The sequence below is a fragment of the Dysidea avara genome, chromosome 6 (genome assembly GCF_963678975.1).
Source record: "Dysidea avara chromosome 6, odDysAvar1.4, whole genome shotgun sequence".
NCBI lineage: Eukaryota > Metazoa > Porifera > Demospongiae > Dictyoceratida > Dysideidae > Dysidea > Dysidea avara.
Genome location: NC_089277.1, coordinates 6505597 through 6525131, shown reverse-complemented (window position 1 = coordinate 6525131; position 19535 = coordinate 6505597). Strand labels below are relative to the sequence as shown.

The 19535-nt window shown below is 40.3% G+C and overlaps 1 protein-coding gene across 1 annotated transcript; it reads right to left on the bottom strand.

Moving 5' to 3' along the window:
- Positions 1 to 4385: 4385 nt before the first annotated feature.
- LOC136258142 (TNF receptor-associated factor 2-like) lies at positions 4386 to 17859 on the bottom strand. The gene is made up of 2 exons (XM_066051453.1): positions 17699 to 17859; positions 4386 to 6152 (listed from the first exon to the last, which is right to left on the bottom strand). Exons 1-2 carry the CDS (start codon positions 17748 to 17750, stop codon positions 4513 to 4515), a joined length of 1692 nt encoding a protein of 563 aa, XP_065907525.1. The 5' UTR covers positions 17751 to 17859; the 3' UTR covers positions 4386 to 4512.
- Positions 17860 to 19535: the final 1676 nt, after the last annotated feature.

The following is a 19535-nucleotide window of genomic DNA, read 5'->3' as shown; positions in this document are numbered from 1 at the left end:
AAGCAAGTCACCCCTGTAGAATATGTTCACCTATAAACTAGTCATCCGTAGAGAATTCAGCTACAAACAAGTAACCCAGTAGAAAGTTCAGCTGCAAACAACTCACCTGCTACTTTTGTAACTAAGTTACGTAGTTGATTAAAGTATAATATATAGTAATTTGTAACAGTGATTAATTAACTGTTCAAAATTGTAACCAGTTGGATAGCTACACACTGTTGACTTGTTGAGGAAAGTGCATTTATATAAAATTTATGCAACTATAAAAATGTATGTTTAAATCCTTTATGTCTTGTTTCTCCTTCTTGTAGTAAAGAAAAAAGACAAGTAAAAAGAAGCCCCAAAGCTGGCATTTGGCTTGCTTTGGAGTACACAAATACACAAAAAGTGATATCTAATTCAAAACAGCCAAGCTGTAGAAAAAAGGAAAGGGTGTGGCCTCCAAAAAACCATTGCATGAAAAAGATGTGAAATCTAAGTTAGCGATGGCAAAAATTTCAATAACAATGTTAACAATTCAGCTGAATTTGTTGCTAAGCCCTAGTGAAACTTGGAGGAGACAGTGCAAATTCACTTCAGTACAGATTCACCTGAATTGTCGTTATTAACCATTTATCTACCATCACAGGAAATTCTTGGCTGCTAACTTGGATTTCACATCTTTTTCACTATGGCTTCTTGGGGGGGGGGGGGGGGGGGGGGCACCCTTTTTTTACAGCTTGGCTATATATATTTATGGTATGTATTGATTGACCATTTGTGGGTTTTCAGCACAGATTATTTTATAATGCACATTATAAAAAGTCCAGACATTTTATGTATATACATATATTTATGATTGTAAAACTCACAAATTTGAGTATAAAAACAATGTCTTTAGATTATTAATTACTGTTTTTCATTGAATGTGTCAGTGTTGATTGAAGAATACTATCAAAATCATTTAGGAAAAAAATATCATTGTTTGGTAGTTGATTCCATAGGGTAATTGATCTTGGGTAAAAACTAAATTTGTATGCATCAACAGTATAGCAGATGGTCCGATGAATTTATCCTGGTTATCTTGTAGAATGTACAATATAACTGGGGATAGGAAGCTCTAATAGGTGATTGACAATCTTGTAGAACATCAAGAGATGAAGCCTTGTATGGTGGTACACTATGGATTTTAACTTTAGTGAATTTAGGATATGTGATATACTACTTAATCTGCGGTAATCTCTGACACAATAAAACGAGCAGCACGCTTCTGAACAGCTTCTAGCTTATTGATGTAGTATTTTATTAGCAATGTATTTAAACAATAATAGTTTACCATTTAAAACTGATCATATGGTGCATACAAGGGATACAAAAGCACTGGCCAAACACACGGTAGTGTGTCGTGCGGCCCAAGAAGCCGGCGCGCAACACCCGTGAGTATATTGACAGGAAGAACGAAAACGCAATTTTCGCACCTCTGTAGCTCTGTGCTTCCTTGCTGAAACAAGACGATTTTTGCTGTGGACACGCCCTCCAACTTCAGGACCCCACATACTAAATTTGAGCGAAATCGCTTCAGGCGTTCCCGAGATATGCGACTTCACAAATTGGCTAGTTTCTTCGTTTTTTTTTTCTCTCATTTTTCTTCCACGTTTCGCACACTTACAAAAACTGCTATAAAACACGAACGCTATATCCGATTGCCTTGAACTTTGGCACACAGAAGGGGGGTATAAAGGCGCATCTCGGTACCAATTTTGGTTGGAATACGATAAACAGGCAAAGAGTTATTAGCGATTATTCACGAAAAATAACACCAATATGTTATTATTATTATTATTATTATTATTATTATCAATTTTGTCAAAAGACCGGGTTGTACAAAAGGACAAGCCTGTAGGCGTACTTCCCACAAAAAGCACATACACACCAGAAATTACAAAAACAATGACATAAGCAAATACACCTGTAAAACAAAACTACTACAAGAACAAAAATAAATACTAACAAAACAAGAACATTAAATATACAGAAGATTCAAAAAAGAAAACAACGGAGGGCTAAACGGAACAAGGGTGGCTGTTTAATTCGCAGGATGGTATGGGGTATGGTATTCCACAGAAATGGGCTGTTCACAAAGAAAGAGTAACAAAACGAATTGATAGACGATGTCACAGGCTGGAGAGATAGAGGGTGACACCTTGTGGGAGCTTGGGACAACTGAAAATGTTCACTAAATGGTAAGGAATTCCTGTGGTAGAGACGATCATGAATGCAACAAATAGTGTTGTCATGCCTACAGCCAGTACAGGGTAAACCGCTTATGGGAAGAAGCTGAAAATCGGTGGGTGAATTGGTTAACTATTGGACCTCAAACCTTTTGTGGTTTGAAAGAAATCGAGCTAAAAACCAGGAAGATACAACGAAAAAGCCAACAGTGTGTAACAATTACGCAATCGAGATTAGCTAATAAAAAAACGACTACTTGTCACGCCTACCAGAAAAAAACGCTTGGGGTAATGCTTTGAAAATCGCTGTACAGATGGAGTAATCATGTTAGAAAGGCTCTTCAGTGGTGTAGAAGGATCAGACTTAAAGCCACGGAATTATAACACTAAATCCAACTTGGTGTAGCAAGTGAGAGATCGAGATACTCTAATAGAGCAGTCACCCTGAAGAGAATTCAAGAGATCAAGTAACCTGTATAGAGATCAGCTACAAACAAATCGCCCTGTAGAGAGATCAGCTAGAAGGAGTTACCTTGTAGAGAGTTCAGCTACAAAGAAACCATCATGTAGAGAGTTCAGCTGCAAACAAATCACCTGTAGAGAGTTCAGCTACAAACAAATCACCCTGTAGAGAGATCAGCTAGCTAGAAGAGGTTATCTTGTAGAGTACAAACAATTCGTCCTGTACAGAGATCAGCTAGAAGAAGTTACCTTGTAGTGAGTTCAGCTACAAACAAATCACCCTGTAGAAAGATCAGCTAGAAGAAGTCACCTTGTAGAGTCAGAGTTCAGTTACAAAGAAACCACCATGTAGAGAGTTCAGCTACAAACTAGTGACCCTGTAGAGACATCAGCTAGAAGAAGTTACCTTGTAGAGAGTTCAGTTACAAAGAAACCATCATGTAGAGAGTTCAACTACAAACAAGTGACCCTGTAGAGACATCAGCTAGAAGAATTCACCTGTAGAGTGTTCAGTTACAAAGAAACCACCATGTAGATAATTCTGTAATAATTATATGTATTATATATCTGTGACCAAATTTGACAAAACCAGGCTTCCACACACATCCAATTTTCTGACTTTAACCAGCTGTAACTTGACTACTCAGCAAGTTATTGGCCTGAAATTTTCACAAAGTCCTTCCGTAGCATAGTACAATACCAGGTCAAAATTTGAAACTAATGACATACTGCTACATTGAGTTATGGTACTTCAAAGTCATAAAAGTGGATGTGTGTGGAAGCCTTGTTTTGTCAAATTCAGTATTTATATATATATAATTGTACATTTACTGATAAAATTAAAGTATTTAACATCTGCTTCATCATTTCTTCTTAAGCTTCCTGTGGTAAAGAAAAAAAAAGATAGGTTTAAAAAGTCCAAAAGCCAGCCATAGGCCGGCTTTGGGGTATACAAATACAAAAAGAAGAGAAATCTAATCCAAGACAGCCAAGCTGTAAAAAAAGAGTGCGGCCCTCAAAAAGGCTATGGTGAAAAAATATGTGAAATCCAAGGTGGCGGCCAAGAAATGTCTGTGATGGTAGGTTAATGGTAAAAATTTTAATAACGACTGAATTTTGTGCCAATTGTCGTTATTAAAATTTTTACCATTAACCTGCCATCACAGCCATTTCTTGGCCGCCACCTTGGATTTCACATCTTTTTTCACCATAGCCTTTTTGAGGGCCGCACTCATTTTTTACAGCTTGGCTGTTTTGGATTAGATAATATATACCAAGGGGGCTAAATAGAGCATGCAAAATCTCTGTGTAAAGTAAAGCACCCAACACCTCCATCTGTTCTACAGTGTGCAGAGGCTTAATTAACATCCATCAACAATTCTATCACCTATAAAGGTGTCAGTTTGATCAAAGATACGCTTTACAATGTTTTTATATAGTGATTTTGTACAGGCTGCATTGACAGTCAGACGTAACTACATAGTTGTTATGGACTCATATTTTTTGACCATAATCACAATTATTTATTGTTTGCACAATGCACATCCAAGTACATAATCTAGTCTCGACTATACCATAACCATAGAAGCTGCACATCAGCCCCACTTAATTAACTTCTTTCATGAAGTTAGTTTACCTAACTGATTGCTATTGATCATGACTAAGCTACAGGTATGTTGGAAGTGAATACACTAGATGTAAACTTGTCTGTCTTTTTCATAATAATATACGTACATAAATAAATGTACACACAAAGTAGGATTCACACAAAATAAAATTCTTTATGCTATCACATCAGTCAGTACAAAAGTCAAATGTACTTCAATGCTTTCATGTTTTGCTATTCTAGTTTAAAATCCACTTCAAAGAAGATACTATCGTCTTTGATGTACTGACGAGAGGGTGTAACTTTGTGGAGATCTTCATAGGTAATAAAATGAGTGCTGTACCACAAGATCTTCTCTCCACTAGTAATTCTTTCATTTCCATTAGTGAAATACTCTCCAATTCCGACATAATGTTTATTGTTGCCGATTTGGTTCAATAGCTTCACCCCACAATGTCCCTTTAGTGGCCACTCTAACTGATCATCATGTGAACCCTTCATGAGGTAAAGCCACACTGACAGGTGAGTATCATTATCAATATCTTTGCTAGCAGCTTCTATATTCAAACACATTTTGTATCCCTTGTGATGAGTGTAGAAGGAGTGACTGTACCAGGTGTCTTCATCACTCTTCTTCTTTGCATACTCTGACATCTTCACAATCACTGGAACAATTTGATCACCTGATGATAACTTTGAGGCATTAGAGTTGATTTCAGCATTCCAAAATATCTGATCAATATGTTTTGCATTCATTTCCAGTTTAGCTTCTAGTTCAGTAATCCTTGTGGTTTCAATCTCGATAATCTTCCCCTGGAATTCAGTTTCAAGTTTAATTAGTGCTTCACTTTCAAAATGAATAAACACAGCCAACAGCACAACTGAAGCAGACAGCAAGGTCAAGAAAATTATCTGCCAATGACAGAGAGACTTTTGCAAGGCACGTTGCTGGCTTTCCAATACACCAAGTCTGTTTTCAGTATGGTCATATTGTTGAGTGAGCTTTCTAGTTTCTTTCTGGGTATTGGTCAGATCCATTGCTGTAGTATCTTGTCGTTGTGTACATGTCGTAATATCATCCTTTACCTGTGCAATTCCTTCTGTTAGCTCTTCCATTGCTTTATCTTTACTGGTAACTAATTTACCTCCAATGTTACGGAGCTGACTTATGGTTAAGGACAAATGCTCTTCCATCTTCTCCTTGTTGTGTTTCTTCTGATCTTTACGAGGCATTCTCTCCTCACAACCCACCATGTGATACTCGCACTGGATTAGACATATCTTCATGTGCTCTTCTACGTCATCTCTTGGGAAGCTACCAACCTCACACTTGTTGGGACAGGCTATGGGGAACTTGGGACACAGTTCCTTGTGCTCACCCTCAATAAACTGATGTTCTCCTATAATGTGGCAATACTGACAGTCAACCTTACGACATGGACATTTCTTGACATGACTACTTAGACCCTGCCTTTGTAAAGGTGCTCCACAGTTATTAGGGCAGATGATATCCTCATATGGACAACCATTACTCATTTTAAGATGATTGACAATGTCATTCACTTCACCCAGCCATTTGCATCCTTTGTCCTTGTTAGTACAGAACACAAGAAGACTCCTAATGGTTCGATCATCTTGTTTGTTGGCCATTGTAGAAAATTCTTCATTACGACACATTGGGCAAGCACCAGGAGTAGATTTCTTTGCAGCCTCAAGACAAAATTTACAAAATGTGTGACCACAACATCCACTAAGGTGAGGTTCTCTACTGGGATACTGACAGATCTTGCACAACAAACTGTCTGACGGAGTTTCCACAAAGTCATAGTCATATCCACTTCTGTCATCGAATAGATTTGCCATGTCCTTGTTGACTATAATGGGAGACAATTACAATGCTTTACAGCACTTACTGTTAGTAAGGATGTGGTGTTTGACAGTACAATAATATGTACATGAGCAAAACAACCATCAATTAGAGTTCTTTGGTGGCAAGAACAAGTTTTACAGATTCAAACTGATCATACATAAGACAAATTATATGAACAACAATACTTTGCCACAGTTTAAAAAAAATGCATTCTAAAAAAAATTGTTGAGGATGCATGAGCATTATCGGGACACATATGTGACCGGATTTGCGAAATGGTACCTTTTTCACACACAAAATTTGACCCATTTTTTAAACTTTAAAGCTTCATAACGTTTTGATCATGGCATATAATTGCTTGAAATTTTCAGTGAATGTAGTTACAGTATCTGGCTACATGTTGATTCTACATGCAAGTTAATCAGTATAAGGAGTCAAGTGTTACATCATTTTGTTTGCTGGTATGTCAAATGTGTGGAAAAGGTACCTTTTCGCAAATCCGGTCACATATTATATGTAACAAGGGAATAGCAAAACAAGAGGGGTTGCCTATACCTGCAGATATACTAATGGACATTTAATCCCTGTACTTCAGTCTAATAAACCATGACTGAATTAGGGATTAAATGTCCATTTCTATATCTGCAGGTATAGGCAACCCCTCTTGTTTAGCTACTTTTTTTATCCTTGTTTCACTACTTTTTATTCTGTGATCCCCAATTCTTAAAATTTCTTCTACTTATTTGTTTACTTTTAGAATAACATTATTATGACTAAAAAACCTACTGTGTCTCTGCCAATTTTCTTCTGCCTAGCCCTGATCCATCAAGTTCAACCAAGCCTTCACTACCGACGATGCCTTTTGTGTTTAGACAAGGTGACTTACCCAGGTTAGACTTACACAAGTAAATTGTGGTTCTGACTTTATGGCATGGTGATCCCAGTGGGAATCATACGTGAGCCTCTCAGGGCAGTCTGAAGAAAGTGCTGCGAAGAAAGTCCAAGTATTGAACTTGTGTTTTTCTCGTGAAACTCTCTCCATTGTCTAGAACCTTGGCCTCTCTGACACTGAAAAAGAAGACATCGCAGCCATCACAAGCACTATTAAAAAATAGTATATTGACAGTCATATAAAGGGATCTGTTGAGCATAGAACCTTTCACAGACATACTCAACAACCAGGAGAAAGCTTCAATGACTTCTTGGTAGCACTCCGCGAACTAGTCAAAACATGCAACTTTTGCTTGGATAATTGCACTCGCAAGAACTTACATGAACAGATCATTGAAGGTATTCTTGATGGTGACACGGTCGAAGACTTGCTGCAGGAGAAAGACCTTTCCCTTGCTAGGGCCATTCAGATTTTCCAGGCCCAAGAAGCGGCCAAGAGACAACGTGCCTCCATGTCTACTGGCCATCAAGACTCACTGGCAGCTGTACGCAACCCACCACTACTCTGCAGAAAGCCACTTAGCCAAGTGCCATCCAGCTTTCTCAAGCCTGCCCAGGATGTGGTGGCAAGCCACATCCTGGAAGTACATCTTGGTGCCCTGCCTTTAGCCTATCCTGCAACACTTGTGGCAAAATAGGCCACTTCGCTAAGGTGTGTCACAGCAAGCCTGCACAATGAGATGCCACACCCACATCAGCAGGTGCTAATGCATTGTCACTACTCTCCACCATCTGCCACGTAGCTGCTACTGATCCTGCCCCCAAGATCACCTTGACAATCACATCCCTCAATGGCTCTACATCTGCTACTGTCTTACCAGACTCAGGTGCTAATATCTTGGCAGCCAGTGCAGTAATCTTAGGTCACCTGAATGAACACATTGACAATCTTTTACCATCAAACACTGTTCCAAAAGCAGCCAATGGCACTGAAATGCATTCTGTGGGAAAGCTGCCTATACGCCTCAAACTTGGTGACAAAGAATTCTCAGATGATCTACACATCTATCCCGACGTGTACGGGATCCTGATCTCATGGAAAGCTTGCAAAAATCTTGGAATATTACCAGACTGCTATCCGCACCCAGCACATTATCACTTAATAAAGACTCCATTGTGACTGAATTCCCCTGTGTATTTGATGGTGTCATTAGAGCTATGGATGGTGAGAAATTTCACATCTACCTGATGAATAATGCTAAACCATTTTGTGTAACATCCCCCCGCTCCATCCCTTTCGCATATCGTGATAAGTTAGCAGCAGAGCTGGAATTGCTACAGGAGCAAAACATTATTGCCCCTGTCACCAAACCCACTGATTGGTGTGCTCCCATTGTAGTTACCCCGAAGAAGCATACTGATTCAATCCGTATGTGTGTAGACCTGTCGCACTTAAACCGCTTCATAAGAAGAGAACGATACCAGTCATGCTCCCCAGCTGAAGCTGTTGCAGACATGGCAGCTACTAATGCTAGATACTTCACTGTTCTTGATACCAAAAGGGGGCACCACCAGTGCCCACTAGATGAAAAAGGCCAACTTTTGACTATGTTTATCACCTCTTTTGGAAGATTCAAGTACCTTAGAGCTCCTTATGGTATTTCATCTATCTCTGAACACTATGACAGACGCATGGCAGAAACATTCATAGGGTTAAGTGGATTTCGACGTATTGTCAATGACATTGTCATATATGACAGTGATGCTCATGCAGCCAGTGTTAGAGCCTTCCTTCAAAGATGCATTAATAAACAAATAGCCTTTAACATAGACAACTGCCTTTTCTTCCAAAGTACTGTCACTTTTGCAGGCTTTCAGCTTTCCAGCAATGGCTATCAGGTTGACAAGTCTATCACTGATGCTATCGCAAGTTTCCCAACACCGAACAACCACACTGACCTCTGTTCATTTTTTGGATTGGCTAACCAGTTGTCTGCCTCCACTAACATTATATCTTCACTGCTAACTCCACTTAGACCCCTTCTGAGCACAAAGAATGATCTTCTTTAGTCCTCCACACACGATCAAGCATTTCAAGTAGCAAAAGAGCATCTTACAGCTGCGCCAGTTCTATCATTTTTACTATAACAAGCCCACTAGGCTTTACACAGATGCCAGCCGTCATCGCCTTGGCTTCATACTACAGCAACAAACATCTGATGGTGCATGGACTCTGACACAAGCTGGCTCACGTTTTCTGTCCGAAACTGAATCTCGTTATGCCATCATAGAGCTAGAAATGCTTGCAGTGTGCTGGGCCATCCCGAAACGTCATACATTTACAGCTGGATTACAACACTTCCAAGTGGTTACAGACCATAATAACCCACTGATTCCAATCTTAAACAACCACAGACTGGATGAAATAGAAAATCCTTGCTTACAATGTCTGCGTACTAGAATCATGGGTTACAACCTCACTGCTATATGGCTCAAACGCAGTCACAGCAATACACCTGATGCACTTTCTAGACACCCAGTGTCAGAACCATCACTCCAGGACATGTTGGCAGAAGTGGACATACTCAACCAGCCTGAGCCATCAATCTCAGAAATTAGAGCTACCACTACCCCTACACAACGTAATCCTCACCTAGAGACACTGCAAAAAGTGGCTAAGGAAGATATAGAATATCAACAATTAAGACAGTTCATCCTTAACGGGTTTCCATCACACCGTTCACAATTACCTGATTCATGTAAGAGATACTGGCTGGTGCGTGATCATCTTACCATAGATGATAACCTTATCGTCAATGGATGCAGATTACTAATCCTTACCAAACTTCGCCAAGAAATCCTCACTCAACTCCACGAGTCACACCAATGTTTAGTGATAACTAAACAGAGAGTACGCCTATCAGTCTACTGGCTGGGAATCGACAATGACATTGTCATCCTGTCTTGTCAACAATGCCAGGACCACCTTCCTAGTAACGCTTTACTCAGAAACCCAAGCCAGAAAGACCATTCCAGGAGATTGCATTAGACCTCTGCTCTGATGCTGGATTTACATACTTGATTATTGTGGACTGCTTCACTGACTGGCCAGCTGTTATCTCCTTGGATCATGGTACTACATCCACACAGGTCATTACAGCTGTCCGCCAATCATTTTGCCGCACAGCCATACCAGACGTGATATGGGCAGATGGAGGGCCACAGTTTACATCTAAGCTATTTAATGACTTTGTTCGTTGCTGGCGCTTTGTACATAAAGTCTCCTCTCCCCGCAACCCCCAAAGCAATGGGAAAGCAGAAGCCACCGTAAAATCAATGAAGAAATTACTACACACTGCTGGATTGGGAGATCCCTTGACCACAAAAAGTTCTGTCAAGCTTTGTTACAGTATCATAACACTCCCAGTAGGAAGGATGGACTATCTCCTGCTCAAAATTTGTTCGGGCACCCTGTGCAGGATATCCTACCAGCTCATCATTGTGCATTTCTACTAGAGTGGCAGCATCCCATTGCAACAGCAGAGCAACAGCGGCAAGACCACCTTACATCATCTGCTGCCTTCTACAACCAACATGCCCATCCCCTGTCAGACATCACTATTGGATTACATGTTGCCATCCAAAATCCACAAACTAAAGTTTGGGACATCTATGGCATTGTTACTGACATCAACCCACAGCGCTGTTACTACATCAAAACCAAGGGGGGGAGAGTATTAGTTCGCAATTGTCGCTTCCTTCGTCATCGCCTACCAACATCAATTCCAGACAATACACTACCATCAAGTAACACATCACCCCCTATAGTACAGCCACTACCCCTACGGCAACCGTCCCGCACCATACATCCCACACGAAGACTCATTGAAGATCCAGATTGGAATTGACTCATATACACTGTGTGTATAGCATTTGTGACAGTGTACCCTCCCACAAACACTTGTCCGGGGGAAGGAGATGTAGGAACTATGTACATATTCATATTTAGACTATTTATAGTTATATTTGTAAGTAGGATGACATGTGTGTGGTGTGTGCAATTAGATTAAAGATGATTGTGTTCCTACAAACATAAAGTGGTGAATAACAGTGTGCTTTCATAAAAGTCATGGTTGAAAAGGTTGTGCAAGAATGTATCATCTTGGCCAACACCTTTGATTTTATAAGACTTTACCAGTGGAAAGAGTATACTCCTGTCTCCTTTTCACAGTTCGAATCAGCTGCTTTATTGTGTAGACTGCATACAGTGATGACCGAACTTTGGAAAATCACCCATATGGGTGCATGTGAAATAATTAGAATTTTCATGTTTAGTGAGTTACTATTAAGAGGAGGGTCCAGTTACAAAAAATATTTCAAGAATTTTCTTGTAATTTAAGGCATTGAGAATGGCTTACAATCATTAACAAGTAGATTTACACAGTAAATCAAGTTATTTTATCAGTAAATATTTTAGATGTCAAATACACCCATATGGTTGATTTTCCAAAATTAACTTACTCTAACATACCATGAAACGTCTTCTCCACAGATGCAACTACTTTATTCAGTTCAACACCTGGTGCTCTCAGTGCTACCACTAGTTCATACCAAGTTGCATTGGGATGAGTTTGTAACCAGTAACTGAGCATTTCTGAACAAAATCGTGACACATTATCATCGTTTGCTTTGATAATCTCCGGTCATGGTGCTTTATCATCTAGCAACTCTACTCTCCAGAGCCGGCCTTAACTTTAGGCAGAGTAGGCAGCCTGCCTATGTCTTCAGGGCTGAGGGGGCCTCCAAACACCAAAAAAGGGGCCTCAGAGCACCAAAAAAGGGGCCTCAGACATCTCTAATAAAACACTATTCATACAGCCATTTGCATTCATATTGCCCTTATGCAGCCATACACTAGTGGACAGTTCTAGGTATTGCCGTTGTGACAGTTTGGAGTAAGAGACATGGATTTCTTATAGTGTCTGTTTGTATTGCAACCAATGCATGTGAGTTGTACATTACTTAGGAAAAGCTGTACACTATATTAGCCGTAGTTTGTTGTAGTTTGGCTGTTCGCCATTTGCTGCTCCTTGACTGCGCTGCTTTGGCGCATCCTTTGTTTCACATCTCTGAATTGGTGCAACTGAGTGGTTCTGTAGTAGCTACACTGGATGAAAATTGGCACTAAGATTACAGTAAAGTATTGTTCATGATAAAGATGATTGAGCAGGTGAAACTCAGGGGTAGCTGGTTCTTCGGTCGTAAAGGTCCAAGGTCAGCTAGCTGAAGAGCTGGAAGATTGCGATACAGTGCTATAGAGCTGGAAAGATATCTGTATATTATAATAAGTTACACAAACACTCCCAGGATAGAAATAAAGCTGCAAAAACAGCAGCCTTACATACAAGTATAGCTAGCATAGCTACATAGAGCCATGAAGTCCATGCTGTTTTGCATAACAAGCATATAAGTGTATATAAAGGCCCAACAAATGGGCAATACTTTGACTGCTAGGGGGAGCCTCTAACTTTGGCTTTGCCTAGGACCTCCAGAATGCTAAGGCCAGCCCTGCTATTCCCAACTTATACCATCTTGCACTGACATCTGTGACAATGTTTGCATATTGCAGCTTCTTTAGAGGTGGCTTATCTCCTATCAGTAGCATTAAAAATACAATAATAATGCACTTTCATACCTCACGTTAGTACACAACAGAATATATATATTTTAGTGACACTTGCATCTCTCTTCGAATTGCTTGGTGTAGGGCAAGAAAGTGCAGTGCTATGCATAGTGACTTTAGCATGATGTAAACTCAGCCTCGTGCAGTTATAACAAAGCTATGCTCCCACTCACGCCGTTATGCGATTTTAACACCACTGCAAATGTCATCAAACAACATGGTAATACTATTTAGTAGGGTTCCCCCTAAAATTACATGCGCTGGTAAAAATGCCGTGTCTAAAGCCATCATAGAAAATATCATCATCAAGGGATAGCCAATGTCTTGGGACTCTCATACACTATCTGAGAAATTCATATCCATTAAATATTTAGAAATACCAAATCCTGAACCAAATACAAACTCGTTTCCATTCGTTCATGAGCTCAATTACAGCCGTTGCTCTATACAACGATTCAAATTGACAGTACAAAGTACACCTCAGACCTGTGTCTCTTCTGAAGTTACCATGATCCTACTCTCTTAGGCGTATCCTGTACAATTATTAGCAAAAACTCAAGGTAAAAATATCACGATAAAAATCAAAATTAGAACCATATTGTATTTACAAATATTTTTGAATACAGAGAAATACTTAAATATTGGGACTCTCATACACCATGTTGGGTTTATGTGTGGGTGTTGGCTATCCCTTGATCATCACATGGAACAAAAATCTCCCTTACTCCATTCAACACCAAATAGCTACAGCATTAAAAACAAAAAAAAACACTGCATATAGAAATTGTCAAAATCAGTATTATCGTCTACCTGTCACAGTTAGAAGCCAAACAAAGCAGTGCATAGCCACCATTTTACTCCACAACAATGAACTTACTGGTAGGATGTGCCTTTTTTCTGGTTCCGATGCCTCCTGTACTCTGCCATTCTTTTGTCTTTAATTAAATGCATGCCAGGAAGCCATACCAAGACACAGGAGCACATTTAGATGCCACAAAACTATTTGAAGCACTTAACAGACTGTAGTATCTCCCTGGTAGTATCGGGTAGCAGCTAAGTTTGGCAAAATTGCAATGAACCATGTCCCTTTTAAGCAATCAGAAACTGGCACCACATCTCTAATAATCAGTGTTGAGGCCACGCTCCTAAATGATCTATAGCTCTTTAGAGAACAAGTACACCCTCCTATTGTGTAGGTAGAACTGTGCTAATTAACAAAGCAAGCCTCTCTTTGCATATTTCGGTGCCAGGAAAGTTTTCGCCAGGCGCTTTCAACTTCAACAGCTCATAACTCTCCAATTGCTATCACCTATAGGCAGCAGACAGCCACCAACAAGTGTTGAAATCAAGTTTTTCCACGCTGCTTTTTAATGACCCGGATTTCTGTGTGACAAAGGTTTTTAGTGTCCATGATTGTCCAGTACATTTTTATGACTAACCACGGCATCCAATGGTTGCACAACAGCAATTATTTAAAGATTTCACTTTAATACGCTAACTGGTCTTATTGGACATGTGGTCACAAGCCCTCTTACCTCCCATTAGCTAGTTGGGCTTTTCCGTCTCGGTGCTTTTTGCTCTTAGGCCACTCATATTTTCTGGTTATTCTTGCATTCTGCACAAGCTCAGTAAAGGCGTCTTGTAAGTCAGTCAGCCATACTATCAAGTCAGCCGGCACAAAATCACATTTGTGCTATTTTGCAACTCAAAAAGGACGGTATACAGCCTTTTAGCCAGGAAAATAATAGCTTGAATTGCTTCCAATCCTATAGGAGTAATGACGGCTCGAGTAATGGAACGGGACCACCAGCTGGCATCATGCAAATTTCCCCGAGTCCAGGACAAGCCTTTCATCAGTTTGGAGCGGCCAATGGCGGATCCAGGATGGGGCATTTGGGGAAACCCCCCCCCCCCCCCCCCCCCAACACCCTTATGGAGGAGCCAGCCATACTTCTGATTAAAATACTGTCAGGCCAAGATCAGCTTAATTAGCTATAAAGCTCATGAAAATATGCACATTTTACTAGCACTTATTACAAATTCACCTGAAACCAAAGCAAACCAATGTCAAACTAGCTGTCAAATTGTTACCCAGCACCCTCGTGCGTACTAAGCACCTCTAAAAATAATTATTGTGTTGATGCTGGGGTTTAAGACCTTTCAACCTCGCTTTCAACAGCCTTTAAGACTTCACAACCACCTGCAAAGGCCAAAATAGCAGAAATCAATAGCGAGACACTACTAAGAGGTGATTATTTGCTGCTTCAAATCTGCAGCAACCGAGGGGTCCGTAACGCAGTACTTAGATTTGAGATTTGAGAAATCTTAAGAAAGATTCAAGATTTTAACTGAGATTTGAAAAGATTTTACAAGATTTTAAGATTTCAGTTAAGATTTGAAATACTATGTTGGAGTGCTGTGGAGCCGTATTCTGTGCCTGGTATGAGTCGAGGTACGAGTCTACTGAAGAGGCTACTCTTTAGCTATTGCAATACTGCATACTACCAGCAATAGAGCTTAGTATATGTGGCTAATTTACCTAGTTAAATTGGTGGCTTTGCCCACTGACACGTAGCAAGTTAGCCTATAGCTAATGGAACTGTTCCCAATGCATCTATACAGTTACCTCACATAGTAAGTAATCATGACTAAGAGCTAGCTCTCCTTGTAGTGATCTCAGTAGTGATGAAAAAATGCCTAGATCTTGAGTTGTACATACTTCATTTGTACTGAGCAACCAAGATAGTGACATAGCAAACTACTTCAGTGCTGGTCACTGTAGCTAAAGCATTCAATCAAATCAAATATCCCTGCATGCGCACATAAGCTCAGTAAATCTCACACTAGAGTTGGCAAAGCTTAATTATACTATTATTAACTACTACTTTGCCCTAGATTTTCATGCCGCACATGTATAGCTGTATTATAGTGTTGTATGCATCAAATAATATGTCTAAAATCATCATGTTTTGCCATGTCCATGCAAGTTGTGTACATTTTAGCTATATCATTATTTAGACATCTCTTGCAATTGCTGACAGTTGGACTGCATAATTGTCTCGATAATTGTGTACAGGAACTTCAGCATATCAATGGTGTAGTTGACTTCAGCAAATGTGATATCAAAGATACCACACAATTAGATTTTACACATAGATTCCACACTTATATATAATATAACTTATAGTGCAACTGTCTTTGAGACTGTCTACCTGAGTTAGCAAAGTGATATGGACATTGACCCATTGAGATATAAATTATTAGCTAGCATGCTTGTTAAAGTTTGTGCGTGTATTGTAAATTGTATGTATATACATATGTACATAAACTCAGCTAAGCGAAGGTATCAGATGCGTTCATGCATTTCAAGGTATCAGGTATCAGATGCGTTCATGCGTTCAGCGCAAGTATATCAACTTCCAAACTGGTAGTGGATAGTTCCTGAGGTTGCTGCTCCATCTCCTGTTATCTTTCACTAAACAATAATAGATGAGATAGTAATTTAATCTGCTCGAATCTGTTCAGCTAAGAGTATGATATCATTTGGACACATTACTTGCTGGCATGGTAGAGTTAAGCTTACACATTACATAGTGCATGTTGCTACATAGCTAGTTATAATTGGACTAAGCTTTCATACCTGAGCTTAATGTTGTGGGATGCTGGCACAAGATACCAGTGCAGGTATATTCAAAAGCATGCAAATTCTTTGTAACCAAAACCTTAAGATTTCAGAGACTCCAGCCAGCCGTGTTGTGACTTGATCCACAGCCACATGCAATCAAGACATGTGCCTTTGGTTATGGAGCCATAGCAGGGATTATTAGTCTTCTCTGTATTCTTCTTGCCAGCATGTCTCTGACTCCCTATACTGACAAAGGCTTTCAGTAGCCTTCACAGCTGAGGTCCCATATGAGTGGGATAACAAATTAAACTACATAGCAAATATCACTACTCGTATCACTAAAAGCAGGGGTCCCACATGTGTAGCTAAACTTTTCATTTGTCGCATGAATGTTGGCTAGTCTATATCGAGGTCTATACTATATCTAGAATATAGAGATTGAGATGTGTTGATTATAATTACTGCATGATGATTTTCAAGAATGTGAATATTGACGAGACGTGCTAGCTACTCCTGATTTAGCTAAAGAGCTCACTAAAGAGATGTAGCTGTTAGCTATTGGAGTTTTATCTTGGCTATTATGTCAGGAGTAATATGAATCCGTACATGCACCATGCTCACTCTTTTCACAGGTGTGAATTCAGTATGTAGACTCACCTAACAAAGATCCGAGTCAGGGTCACTAACTAGCTTGTCCCAACGAGTTCGTCAAGTAGCTAAAGGCGTTGAGAAGAAGAAACAACCTCGGGAACAACTGCATGGCTATATCTCTGGCAATATACGTAGACTGCAAGAACCCAATAATCGCACAGTACACGTGGACGAACAGGCCTAGATGCAAGACAGCCGCAAGAATACGTGTTAACAAGCAAGAGCTTGAGTAAAATATCCAAACGTTTACTGAAATTTACTAACAAGAAGATTAAGATTTGATTGTGGTAGTCTCAGATTCATTCAAAGATTTCAGCGAGATTTTAAAGATTGTAAAAGATTGTCACGAAGGTTAGGAAGATTTTAAAGATTCCATGGATTTTAATGGATTTTGCAGATTTCACAGAGATTTGAGAAGATTCTTGAAGATTGCATGGGGATTCCAAGAGATTTGAATCTCGGATAAGTTAGATTTAAAGCGTGGCGGACCCCTCGGCAGCAACTAACAAGAGAATCTGTATCTCCCCAACCACCTAGACTGTTTGTGCCTCTCCCTTGCCAGTTACTGGATCCGCCCCTGGTGGCCTTACGAGTATTGTAAGGGCCTTACAAGTATTGTAAGCTCCATATATCCCGTTAAGCGGTGGACTTGACATTTGATAGGTGCAATATACACAGTTTGATTTACCTTCTACCTCGCCTTCTACTGAGAGTGCTTCCTGATTTTCTTGGGTGTCTTTCTTAGATACCATCACGCGAGGGGCGTTAAACAACTAGTGAATGAGTTCAGTAGGAATAACGTTCCTGCGCTGATTCAACAATACAAAAGGCGGGGGCAACGTTTATTAGATCCTACGTACGCCCCTTACAATCACGTGATATATTCGTGACACAGTCTCAAACCACATGCATGAAGATCTGTTCTAAGTAATGTCTTCTCTATAAGATCAATAAATGCTTGGAATAATCTACCTAACGAAGTGGTGTCAACTAACTCTGTAAATAACTTACATGAACAGGACTCACAGGCTTATGCCCTTTAAAAAATAATAATGTTTTTCTCTGCTGTGATGTACTTACGGGGTCATTGGTCATCAACTAGACATCTGATACCATCTATGGTCGAACTGCCTATTCTGAGGATCGCCTTGAGTCTGATGGCACCCTCGATTGATTTGTTTCAGTAGCTGGTACCCTCCAGAGCTGTCCAGCACTTGACAGCCAGTGCTGGGGCAAGGGCAGTCCATCTAGCCCGGGGAAAAATAATAAAACAATAGAATGAAGTGATCGAGACCGGAAATGCTACAAGGACGGATATAGGGGGGTGCATGGGGACTTAACTGATGGGGAGCTGAAGCAACCCCCACTCCTCCAAAATTTTACTATATATGGGCTAGCAAGAAACTACAGTACAGCTACTAAAGCATGCATACATACATGGGCAATGAAAATTATAGAAAGAGTGAGAAGAGCCATCTGCACAAAAACAGCCAAACTGTGAAAAAGGTGTGGTCTTAAAAAGCCGGGGTGACATGCATTATAAATTCATTAGCATTGATTTCACAACTTTTAAAACAGATCATGGAACCCAGCTCCTCAGGCACTTGCCTAGACTGCAAGCTGTCTGTAGATCAAGTCACCACCTCGTCTGGGCTGGGATTTTTTTAGCATAGTTTTCAGTTCAGATTTCTGACTCCCTGTGCTACAGGCTAATTTGTTGCCTCCCTGCAGGTCCCTAGAGGGATAGTTGAACAACGATAAATGATGAATACATAATTCAAGTAATAGTCATAGGGAAACATAAACATTTGTATGTGTTTTAGCATCTATTTTCAAAAATTTTCAGGGGGAGGGGGCATGCCCCCCAGACTCCCCTTGTGAAGGTGTGCAACCTTCACATGAGAGATTAGTACCTTGAGTTAGCCCCCCCCCCCCCCCCCCCCCCCTCTATTTTTAAAATACTAATAATCCGCCCCTGTATAAAGGTTCAGTCATAGGGATGGATCCAGGAGAGGGGTACAAACAGGCTAAATTGTAGGTGAATTGACTGAGTTCCAGTGGGAAGCTATCATTCACTACTCAGATGAGATCATATACGTGATAAGTAGTAAAACAATAAAAGGCAAAGCAAAGCCAAGGGCAGCTGTATGAAACACAGCTATTGCCACCCAGCAAACCAGCACTGGGATGCCTGTGCACTATTCAGGCATTTGAGTTTTGTGCAGGCAAATCCTCCTGGGGCAGGGCTAGTGACCTGAAAAAGGACTGCCCAGGTCTTATGAAGAGAGGTTGTGGAACCTGAAATGAGACAAGGACAGTTGGGCATTTGCTTCCCTTGATGTTGCAGCTGGGTGGGCTGCTTCCCCACGTGACAGCAGGCCACCAGGTCCCCAATAATACAGCCGGGTTGCTAGACTGAGTAAAGTTTCTTGCTCAAGGAAACCAACAACAACACCACATTGGCTTAACCAATTAAGTATCAAACCTGGATCCTTTCAACAACTACCCAGTCCGATGCTCTAGCCACTTGGCTATGT